At 37.9% G+C, this 12,485-nt stretch overlaps 1 protein-coding gene across 1 annotated transcript; it reads right to left on the reverse strand.

The window, feature by feature from the left end:
* Positions 1–399: 399 nt before the first annotated feature.
* Positions 400–4,539, reverse strand: LOC132893652 (THAP domain-containing protein 5-like). The gene is made up of 5 exons (XM_060932798.1): positions 4,014–4,539; positions 3,878–3,928; positions 2,597–2,662; positions 2,400–2,469; positions 400–434 (listed from the first exon to the last, which is right to left on the reverse strand). Exons 1-5 carry the CDS (start codon positions 4,395–4,397, stop codon positions 400–402), a joined length of 606 nt encoding a protein of 201 aa, XP_060788781.1. The 5' UTR covers positions 4,398–4,539.
* Positions 4,540–12,485: the final 7,946 nt, after the last annotated feature.

Consider the following 12,485-nt stretch of genomic DNA (forward strand, 5'->3'; position numbering starts at 1 on the left):
TACCTGCTGCCATCTATTGGAAGAGTATTTAATTGTTCTGCCGGTCACTATACGTCGCTGGCATAGACGAACGAAGACAAATTATTTGCAGTAAATAAATAATTTTCGGAACAATTAAGTGAAATTGGATAATGTCCCACGGTACACCTGATGATCTCTCAAGGCACACTAATGTGCCGCGGCACAGTTGTTGGGAAACACTGAAGTAGAGTATTAAAAATGTCTGTTTGGCCATGTGCTTGGGGAAAAAAAAAAAAGTTTGTTCATCTACCTGAGAAGAAAAAGTTTGTTTTTAGTTTGCAGTGGGAGGAAAAAAAAAGTTTGCAGAAGAAAACCATCTCCTCCCCCACATCATCTGGTCCACCCCTACACTACTGGCATAAGACACCCACTGTATGACTAGGCGATAATGGGGGCATAAAGGGAAAAAGCCACTGATGGGAAAATATAGGGAGATAAATTTTGTTTTCAAGGTCGAAACACACGGTTTTACTGGAGTCTAGACTATTCCTGTGTGGAAGTTATAACAGAACTATAAAAGAATGACAGACAACATTCTTACTTGAAATGGGCAGAACACATGACATCATGTGGCCCTGGCCATGCCCAATCCTTCCTGGTTCTTCGCACAAATTTCACCCACTTTTCCCGCTGAACTGGATCAGATAGGAATTCATAGAGCGAAACGTTATTTTTGTGGGTGTTGCTACAGCCCCCAAGAACGCAACGTTTTGGCATTTCACTGCTAGACAGTGTCAAGCAGACAGCCCTGGCTTCAGACGCTATGCGCGCACTTCCGGTTTCTGGAGCTTCCCCGAACTACGTCACAACAAGGCACCGCAGTTCCCGTCTCTTTCATCGTGCCGCTTTGGTGTCCCCCCCACACACTTTTTTTCTTTTTTAAATTATCAAAGGCTCATTATTCGCAATCGCATTGTGGGTGAAAATGATCATAACTATATTTTCACGGAGTAATAGGGAAGAGCGAATGAATTCAGGTGTCTGTATTACTTTAATAATTTCGCATTTTCACCTCGGCTTAAAGGAACAGTCCACCGTATTTCCATAATGAAATATGCTCTTATCTGAATTGAGACGAGCTGCTCCGTACCTCTCCGAGCTTTGCGCGACCTCCCAGTCAGTCAGACGCAGTCACTCCTGTTAGCAATGTAGCTAGGCTCAGCATGGCCAACGGTATTTTTTGGGGCTGTAGTTAGATGCGACCAAACTCTTCCGCGTTTTTCCTGTTTACATAGGTTTATATGAGCAGTGATATGAAACAAGTTCAGTTACACAAATTGAAACGTAGCGATTTTCTATGCTATGGAAAGTCCGCACTATAATGACAGGCGTACTAACACCTTCTGCGCGCTTCGGCAGCACATTGATACGAGGCTCAGATATCAATGCGCTGCCGAAGCGCGCAGAAGGTGTTAGTACGCCTGTCATTATAGTGCGGACTTTCCATAGCATAGAAAATCGCTACGTTTCAATTTGTGTAACTGAACATGTTTCATATCACTGGTCATATAAACCTATGTAAACAGGAAAAACGTGGAAGAGTTTGGTCGCATCTAACTACAGCCCCAAAAAATACCATTGGCCATACTGAGCCTAGCTACATTGCTAACAGGAGTGACAGCGTGTCTGACTGCGTCTGACTGACTGGGAGGTCACGCAAAGCTCGGAGAGGTACGGAGCAGCTCGTCTCAATTCAGATAAGAGCATATTTCATTATGGAAGTACGGTGGACTGTTCCTTTAAGGAGGAGGTTGAGAAGGAAGAGGGCAAGGGTTTTGGCTCAGGCGTTCTGCGGGGTAGTGACTGCAACCTCCGTTCAAAGGAACATCAAAGCCATGTTGTTGTAACTTTGAGAGACCCGCCGCCTACTTCAGCGCAGAATAGTGACGTTTGTGGCTTGCTGATGACGTGCAAGTCGGATTAATGCGACCTGGCGGTTCAGACTGAAGTCGCATATGAAAAGATCGGATAGGAATCGGAATTAGGACCACATATCCAAACGGCCTGGGTCGGATTTGAAAAAATCGGATCTGTGTCGTTCATATTGTCAATAAAAGATCGGATACAGGTCACATATGGGCGAAAAAATCGGATTTGAGTCACTTCAGCCTGCAGTGTGAACGTAGTGTTTGAGGCTTCTCATTCAAAAACTGTAAATCCTATCGGTTAGGTAGACACATTGTGTGAATCAGGAGAAGTGTGACTACTACTTTTGAGAAAATCATGTCTGTAGAGTGAAATACTGATGCATCTCTAATCTATACCTTTACTTTTCCCATATGTTTGACAACATTTACATTATTAAAGGCATAATAACATCATATGATATACCATATTCACTTTTATTTCTAAACAAGATTGATAAATCATTTTGTGACTTGAAATATGAAGACAATATCTATTTCTTTGTACAGCCTTTTTAAAAAGAACATAAATATACATATGAAACTGCAAAACAGAGATAAGCAAATTAAAAATTATATTTAGAAACATTCTTTTTCTAATTGATTATGAATAAAAATATACTATAAAATATTGAACCACAGATGGCAATAAAGAGAATACTAATATATACCTGTTGTGAAGATGAATGCAGTGGAGGCTTGTCAGTGTGTATTGACACCACATCTTCATGCTGCTGCTGCAGAGAAGCCAGAGTTACTGTCTCAGTTTTTCGCTTTTTCACTGGTGGTTCAGCAACCTAGTTGTATCAAGTTAAAACATGCTTTTCCTATATTCAAGTCATACAGACTTTACATATCAAAATTTATGTTAAAATTTGCTGATGCATCTACAATCTATCATGATCTATACCTTTCAATTTTGAGTTTGTCTGACATTAAGGAATAATAACATCATTTATTTTAACTTCAAGTTTACTTTTCAATAAAAAAAATGTATCGTAAATTACTTTTGGTTCTAACATATATAAAAGAAAATATGTATTTACTAGTGCTGTCAAAGTTAACGCGATAATAACGAGTTAACGCGATCTCAATTTAACGCGATTTAAAAAAATAGTGCCGTTAACGCAAATTCTAATTTGGCCCTGCGAGTCACCCGTAGTTCCTGCTGAGGCTTGTCACACGCTGCGTTTAACTGTACCAACAGGTTTACCGTCCAAACGAGATCACATGGGATTACCTTTCACAGGTGAGACTGGAAAAATACTTTTCAATACTGTTCCTTCAGTCTGCAGTTTCCCAGCTCATCTCCACCGGGTAGGTGTAGAGTTATAAGCAGTGAGCATTAGATAATACAGTGCCACACTATGATGAACGTTTTTGAACGTATGATGAATGTTTTTATTTTTGTTATGTTTTTTTCTTCTTTTATGGCAAATACTTCTCTTCAAAAGAAACTAATGAAGAGTAAAATAAAACATTTTTTTTATTTTCACAGTGATATGCACTTTATTTTTCATCCTTTGGTTTTCTCATCTAAGATGGAAGTTATGGATGTCAGTGGCTATGACAAGACATGTTATGCTCTGCAATTAAAAAAAAAAAACATTGGTACAAAGCAAGCCCATTCACTTTTTTATGCTGATAAGAGAATTACAAATGGTTTTTCATGTGACAAAAATGTGCGATTAAATTGCGATTAATCGCGAGTTAACTATGTCAGTCGCGACATTAATCGCGATTAAATATTTTAATCGCTTGACAGCACTAGTATTTACAAAAACCTGTACATGAGCAACCATTTGAAAAAGAATGTATTACTACATCTTGTATACATGATCATCTAAAGCTGCAATCATAACTCAAAACACAAGCGAAAGTAAAGTTTCTATTTTGGTTAGCTTTATTTGCTAACTGATGAATTAAATAATCATAGAATACCATATATTTACCTTCTTCAGAGCACAGCCAGGCGAAGTAGAAGATACAAGCATCTCTTTCATCTGCAAAATCAATCAAATACACAACACTTACAATACTATTCCTATTCTTGCATATTACAACTTTTCAATGCGAGACGAGTCCTACCTCTTTCATTTTCGCTTCCTTTGGACGCTTTTTCAACCTCACAGAACGTGCAGAGAACTCGCTCGCCGCCGTCTCACTTGCACTTGGCCTATGACAAAATTCCGTCGGTACGGCATCAGCCTTCAGAATTCGCCTGGGCTTCTTCCCTGGTTGTAGTCCAACGTATTTGGTAAATAAGTCCTCCTCATATGCCGAGGGCAGGAAATGTTTTGAACACAGCCTTGAAGCGCGTGATGGCTTGAAATCGCTTCTGCCGATCATACGTAGCCATGCTCGAACTCGCTTGGTGTTTTTCAGCGGAAACGAGTGAAAAGACACGCCTGGAGGATCGTTATGCTTTCCATCTGTCCTGTTATTACACCCGAAAGCAACACACTGTGGCATTGTGTAGCCGATCACTTACAATTCATCCTACTTTCCGATTCACACGTGCTAGTCCCAACCTCAATGAGCCAACACAACTGGGCACATACATACGTCATGAGTGATACGCAGAGAAAATGAACGTGCATTCTGATTGGATAAAATTAATATCACGGCGGGCTGTTCAAACTGCGGAAATAGTTTGCTCGAGCTACTTTCAAAACACTAGAACTTTCCAACCTTAGAACAAAAAACTTTTGCAAGTCTTGAATAAGGTTCGTTAATGTGTGTTTTATTGTTATATTTACTCTCTATATTGCCCTCTGTTCCCCTTTAAAGGCGTCAGATTATACAGAGGACTGATTTAGCATCATGACCACCGATTGAAGACCCGGATATTGTGAACTCATCTCATCTCATTATCTCTAGCCGCTTTATCCTTCTACAGGGTCGCAGGCAAGCTGGAGCCTATCCCAGCTGACTACGGGTGAAAGGCGGGGTACACCCTGGACAAGTCGCCAGGTCATCACAGGGCTGACACATAGACACAGACAACCATTCACACTCACATTCACACCTACGGTCAATTTAGAGTCACCAGTTAACCTAACCTGCATGTCTTTGGACTGTGGGGGAAACCGGAGCACCCAGAGGAAACCCATGCGGACACGGGGAGAACATGCAAACTCCACACAGAAAGGCCCTCGCCGGCCCCGGGGCTCGAACCCAGGACCTTCTTGCTGTGAGGCGACAGCGCTAACCACTACACCACCGTGCCGCCGATATTGTGAACTATCTCGTTCTATTAAAAATAATAATAATAACAAAAGGCGTACAAGTAAACCTTAGTTAGTGGAACGGCACCGCTAATATCTCACCTGGCAAAGTTGACCCACGTCGTTCTCCTTGTGTATCCAAACTCGCTAAAGTCTGCGCTGCTTCTAATCTGGCTTTCTTGGCACGTCTTTCATTTATCTTGTTGCTTCTTGATACTGCGAGATGAGTTTTCGTCTTGATCTTATCGTGTCCTAATTTGAGTGTCGGTGCCCAATCTGGATTTGTTTTATTGCGTAGGTTTGCCGGCGCTCCTGCAAGGTGAGAAGCAGAGTGTTCGCGCTCAAGCTCAAAATTTCAATTTAATCAGCAGAAAACAGCTTTAATTAGCAGTGAACTCTTACCAGATATAAAGTGGTCACCACACTGGTGACTGTTGCGAGCTTAGTCTGGCCAGGCAAGCTTTTTTTTTTTTTCCTTTTATTTCCCAAAACATTCAAAATACAAACAAATAGAGCACCATATATACAGATCCAAAAACATCAAAGTAGTAAAACACACACATAGCAATAAAGTAAAAAATATGAACAAGAAAGGGGCTACTGAACTATCTTTACATATGTTAATCGAGTAAATCAAAGTCATCCAAAAAGGATATAAAATAACCAACATCCTTATTTTCAACTAACTTTAAGGATTTGGCAAAAAGCTTGAGGTCATTCTTCCAGTGTGTAACATAAGGTTTAGTTTTAAAAAAACGACATTTGTGAATAAAATGTTTACCTAAAAGTAGTAAATTATTAATACCATATTCAATTTTGTTATTATTTAAAAACACTCCAAATTTAATTTCTTTAATGGATAAAGGGGCAAACTGAATCCCTAGACTGTAGCCAAGCCTGAAAATCAATCCAAAATCTTTGTATTAAATCACATAGAAAGAAAAGATGTTCCAAATCCTCCTCCTCTGTTTCACAAAACACACATTTACCAGTTTCAAATTTAAATTTCTTCTTAAGAAATTCTTTGGTTGGGTAAATTCTATTCAAAATTTTGAACTGTATTTCTTTCGCTTTGAAGGGAATTAGAAAGGAGAGATATTTAGTTCTAATCTTTTTAATTTCTACTGTTTCAAAATCTTTTAATATGTAATCTCTTTTGACAGAATTAGGAAAGCAATTATTTTGTAAGGAACGTCTTAAAAATTTGTTATCACACTTTTTATTACAAAATTCGACACCTTCAATCCAAAGTTGTCTCAGTCTAGGAGAGATGTCAGAGTACACCATATCCTGTTCCACCATAGTTCGGATTGGTACAGGAATAGCCTTTACGATTTGGTTGTATTTTCTTTTTGTACATTGAATCTGAAATTTCTGACAGAAATAACCATGTTGTAAAATCTGTCCATCATTCATAAAGTGAGCAATAGCCCACACACCTTTGGAAAACCATTCCTCAATAAAAATAGATTTTCTATTAACCAATATATACCTATTATTCCACACTGGGCTATTATGAGGGGTAAAATTATGCTTAAATATTATTTTCCAATAAAGGAGGACCTGTTGATGAAAGTCAGAAAGTGTCTGAGCAAGTTTATTTAACTCAAAATCACATTTTAATAGGAAGTCGATTCCACCGAGCTTATTGAAAATGAGGTTGGGTATGTAATACCAGATAGAGTGACTATTATTTAGAAAAGACTTTAGCCATTTAAGTTTTAGTACACCGTTCATGATGTCAAAATCTATTGCATTTCCCCCTCCCTCACCATAGGGTTTGATTAGATCATCTTTACCTATATAATGACATTTGTTCTTCCAAATGAAGTTAAAGTTTAATCTATTACATGTTTTTATCATTCTTTTTGAAACAGGGAGGGAATACGCAGGATAAATTAATCTAGAGAGACTCTCCATTTTGGTCAGTAATATCCTGCCAAAGACAGTGACATCTCGCTTTAACCATCTATTTAAGATTAGTTTACATTTGTCAACATTATCAGATATATTTGCTTTATCCCGAATATTACTATCTTTTGTAATGACTATACCTAAGTATTTCATCTCTTTCTTCACCTTTATATTGTACAACGATTGCAAGGGATGGTCTTTTAAAGCAAATAGTTCACATTTATTCAAGTTTAGTTGCAGGCCTGAGGCTTTAGAAAATTTAACAATAATTTGTTGAGCCAAGGGAATTTGATGTTTATTCTTTAAAAAAAGGGCTGTGTCATCAGCTAACTGACTAATTATTAATGATTTACCCATGACCTCAATACCAGCAATATTACGGTTTTTAATTAAAATGGCGAGCATCTCTGCAACCATTATAAACAGCAAAGGAGAGCTTCCACAACCTTGACGAATGCCCCTTTTGATGCTGAATCTTTTGCATGTTCCGTGGCCTAAAGACACTGAGCTATTTATATCGTTATAGAGCATACTAATTGTATTTCTAAATTTTTTTCTAAATCCAAATCGTATGAGAGTTTCTAAAATAAAAGGATGCTCTACAGAGTCAAATGCCTTATAAAAATCTAAGAAAAGAATAAAACTGTCATTCTCAATTAAATCACTATAATCAATTAAATCTAAGACAAGTCTAATGTTATTATGAATATTCCTTTCTTTTAAAAAACCTGATTGTGTCTCACTGATTATATCTGACACCCCATGTTTAATTCTTGCTGCAAGTGAGCTAGAGAAGATTTTGTAGTCTGTATTTAATAGTGTTATGGGTCTTAAGTTATCTAATTGCTGTTTATCTTTTCCTGGCTTAGTAATTAAGGTGATTATCCCTTATTTCATACTTGTCACTAGTTCTCTATTTTCCATACAATCTAATAATGCTTTAAATAAGATTTCTCTCACATCCTCCCAAAAGAATTTGAAAAAATTAACTGTGAGCCCGTCTGACCCTGGGGACTTATTTGATGTCATTTTTCTGATAACTGCATCTAATTCTTCAATTTTAAGGTCTGATTCACAGAATTCTTTAAATGAACTATCAATCTGTGGAATCAAATGACCAATTTTATCAAAAAAAGCATCACAATCTATTTGGGAAAAGTGAGAAGAGTACAATTTAGAATAGAATGTATAAATCTCATTTTCTAAGACTTTGGGATCCTTACATTCTTTATCATCAATTAATAGGCTCGATATAAAGTTTCTTTTTTGTCTACTTTTCTCCAGGTTGGAAAAATATGAGGAATTTTTTTCTCCAGCTTCAATCCATTTAGCACGGGATCTTACAAAAGCTCCCTGGGCTTTATTCAGATAATGTTGATCTAATTGAGTTTGCAATTCCATAAGTCTACTTTTTTCTTGCATAGTCAGATTGCTTTGACTGCAGCATTCACTTATTTCTTGCAGTAACTTACTTTCATCTTCTTTTTGTTTTCGAATTTGGTCTTTACTAAACTGAATACTAAATTCTCTAATTTTAAATTTTATAAATTCCCATTTATTGATATACCCTACAATCGAAATATTAGCCAAAATATCTTTAATAATCCTTCTAACTATATTACAATAGTCTCCATTTTGTAAAAGTTTAGCATTAAACTTCCAATAACTCTTCTTATTGACTTTCCTTATTTCAGGTTCAAAATTCAGCTCTATAAAACAATGATCTGAAAGAGGTGCATTTGAAATCAAAGGCCAGGCAAGCTAGCTACAGCCATAGACATCCTAATACATAGACGGAGAGTTGGCTGTTCTGACGCGAGAAATACGGTCGCCATCTTGGAGTGGTGAGAAAGCGCGAGATATCAAGGTACCGTCTATTAGTCTAGGGGGATTCAGTTTGCCCCTTTATCCATTAAAGAAATTAAATTTGGAGTGTTTTTAAATAATAACAAAATTGAATATGGTATTAATAATTTACTACTTTTAGGTAAACATTTTATTCACAAGAGTCGTTTTTTTAAAACTAAACCTTATGTTACACACTGGAAGAATGACCTCAAGCTTTTTGCCAAATCTTTAAAGTTAGTTGAAAATAAGGATGTTGGTTATTTTATATCTTTTTTGGATGACTTTGATTTACTCGATTAACATACGTAAAGATAGTTAAGTAACCCCTTTCTTGTTCATATTTTTTTACTTTATTGCTATGTGTGTGTTTTACTATTTTGATGTTTTGGATCTGTATATATATGGTGCTCTTTGTTTGTATTTTGAATGTTTTGGGAAATAATAATAATAATAATAATAATAATAAAAGTACCGTCTATTACTGCACGACTGAAGAAGACAAGAGACAAGCTGCCAGGCTGGTGCTCAGCGTACTCCTGCTCAAACGAGCGAACCGTTTCAAACAGAAGCAGGGGGATTACTTTTCACAAGTAAGATTTAACATTACCGTACTATTTGTTGTTGTTTTTTTAATAGTATATTACCAGAGCTGAGAAGGAGCTAAGAGACTTAAATCGTCATCAGGTAGTGGTTTCACGAGTGATGTTTTAATGTTGTATGCTAATTAGGATGCAGTGCTGCAGCACAGCAACCTATGGGCTCCCCTAGGGGAGCCCATAGGTTGCAGTGCAAAGCACTGCAACTATTGTTCTTCTACGTGTTTCTTCTTCTTATTATTATTCCTACGCAAATTTTGATTTCGAATAACTCAATAACCGTACGTCGCACACAGACAAACAATATATCAAAACGTGCGGCTCGATCGGACTCGCTGTGCTATTACTTTACTCTATAGAATACGATTTTTTCGCGACGTAGTCGCGAAAAAATCGCCCCAAAAAACCCCATTCATTTCTATGGAATTAATTGAAAAAAAAGCACTTTTTCAATGTTTTTCAAACATCCGCTGCTCTGGCATGTTTTCACCTAGAGACATGATTCAAACTCTAAAACGTAGGAAAACTTCTCCTCTGTGGATCTGGCATTCAACTTTTCTGCTAGGTTTTACACTTTCGGATCAGGCCCGGTTCAAACGCCATGTGGTTTCTGGGAGAAAATCCGGCTTTTGAATGGGTGTCTATTGCGTTACACACCAGTGAGGGTCGTTAAGCTTAGAGTGTAGGCGGCTTCAAAAAAAAGCTCAAACTTTCTCGCTTAAACCGTGTTTTCAGCCACAAATTTCACTCTACAGACATGATTTTCTCAAAAGTAGTAGGAAAACTTGTCCTGATTCACACAATGTGTCTACCTAAACGATAGGATTTACGGTTTTTGAATGACAAGCCTCAAAGTGAGGAGAGCACAGGTGAGCGGCCTCATTGACTCCCAGTATAAACGTTGCTGAAAATTCACTCGTTTTTAACTCCCTGTAGCGTCCTCATTTTTAACAATACAAACAAAAAAATACATCATTTTATTCAGGAGACCCTTCTAGCGCTCACTGTGAAAGAATTTTGTGAATAGCTGCTTCCGTTGTCGAGTTATTTGTCATTGTTCGAGGCCTGGTCCTTCATAAAAAAAACAGTAGAAAACTCCAGCCCTTGTGTGTCAGCCTCACCTTAGCCGCCCACTTTATTAGGAACACTTCTGTTCGTACATACAAACTACAAACACTCTTCTTAGAGTTTAGAGTTTATTTTATTTTTAAAAGGGACAGTGCACAAATTAAACATTATCCTTGTGTTAAGGACAGATGTCTGTCCCAGGTTATAGCAGTACATGCTAATTTCCGCCTGTAGTCACTTTGGTCATACTCTTGAATAGGTCTTCTTCATGATGGCTGCTGTCTCGAGCACACACACGATCATTGCATTGAAACATCATTGCGGGTCACACATTCACGGCCAGCGAACATGCGTGAGCGAATTGCTTCGCGCACTGCATCCTCTCACAATTTCCCCCGGGGAATTGTCCGGTCTAGTATTATATATATTGTTATTAAATGTTTATTCATATACTACCTTTTTTATTTATTTACTAGTTTGTTTATTTACTACATTGTTATATTTTTTATGTTTGACATTAATTTGTTATAAATAAATGTTTTGATATGCTTTAAAACAAGACAAAAAAATGTTTGTGGTCAATATATGGTCATCACACATTGTCCTACATACCAAACAAAGTGCCCCACTCAACCTGAATACATCAGCTTTGCTGAAGGGGGGTCAGATTGTGTTGAAGGATGTAAAAGGCTCTTATAAATTCACTGACAAGATTAATTTCCCCTTTTATATGTTCTTAACAATCTATTTAAAGAAAACATACATTTTTATCACTATAATGGATTTAGATTGTTAAAACCGCATTTTATTTGCAACAGATTGGTGGTTGTAGCCGATAGAAAAACGTTAAGCTGTTTATATCTAATGTATTTAGTATTACACTGAGTGCAGCGGATCACCACTCCAAGATGGCGGCCCCGCGTCTCGTCAGCGCTTTTAGAATTTACATTGGATGCTCCGTCTATGGCTCCAGCTCTTCCAAGCGCCCGAAAAATCGGGAACCAATCAACTTTGAGCATCTCCAACGGCCCTGGGTAGAGGCGTGTTCAAGGCACTGACGTAGTAGAACTGCGACCGGAAGCCATAGATTGTTTACAGAATCTATGCCGGAAGCGCTTCATTCACGTTTCCGCATCTATTACGCATAGATGCTGTATTGAAAGCATTCAACGGGAAGTTCTCATTGAAAACGGAGCAAAGAGCAGCCCTGGAGGTATTTATTGAAAGGAAGGACGTTTTCGCCTTGCTCCCGACCGGCTTCGGTAAGAGTTTAATCTACCAGTTAGCCCCGTCGCGTCACATACGTCAGAGGAAAGAGTGATGTGATTGGTTTAAGCTTCGTCACAGCCTTTTCTGGCTTCGACCAGTAGCAAACTGAGGCATTTCCGGGAGGCGGGTCAACCACGCGCTTTGGGAAACGGTTGGGCTGAATATCTTGGCCAGACCAAATGCTCGGAGAGCTTTGAAGTCGCGTTAGCCAGGCTAAAAAAAAAAACCCCTCTCAATCACATTTGTTATTCTTAAATATAATGTGGACTCATTCCTCTCTCGAGTTTCTTTGCAGGATATCTTTTATATTAATTTGTATTTTCCTTTTCCTGAGTTTTCCGGTGAACTGCCTTTCTTATGGAATCAATTTTGTGCCAAAATGTTCATACAATACTTTTGAAATATCAAACAAAAACGACAAATCAAAATACAAAAAGTCAATTTTTTTAGACTGGCAAACAAATTATTCGTGTAATCGTGCAGAATATCAGTCTATTACTCTTCAGAAACCTTTTATTTTTGTTCCGCGTCTTTCTCAGTTTTGTTTGACGTAATTTATTTTGGTTGCGATTCCAGCTTTCTCGTTTGCGCTCCCTGACTTTTTGCTTGCAGTTTTGGCACAAACTTCACGTGTGGGC

Source organism: Neoarius graeffei, chromosome 11, assembly GCF_027579695.1.
Source record: "Neoarius graeffei isolate fNeoGra1 chromosome 11, fNeoGra1.pri, whole genome shotgun sequence".
NCBI lineage: Eukaryota > Metazoa > Chordata > Actinopteri > Siluriformes > Ariidae > Neoarius > Neoarius graeffei.

What these genes read in the sequence shown, in the direction of transcription:
- LOC132893652 (XM_060932798.1), bottom strand. Translation starts at nt 4,397, where the DNA reads ATGCCACAGTGTGTTGCTTTCGGGTGTAATAACAGGACAGATGGAAAG. An exon ending in TGCATTCATCTTCACAACAG is followed by an intron (nt 2,470 to 2,596) that starts GTATATATTAGT and finishes TCTGTTTTGCAG; the next exon opens with TTTCATATGTATATTTATGT. An exon ending in ATATTGTCTTCATATTTCAA is followed by an intron (nt 435 to 2,399) that starts GTCACAAAATGA and finishes TTTTCCCATCAG; the next exon opens with TGGCTTTTTCCCTTTATGCC.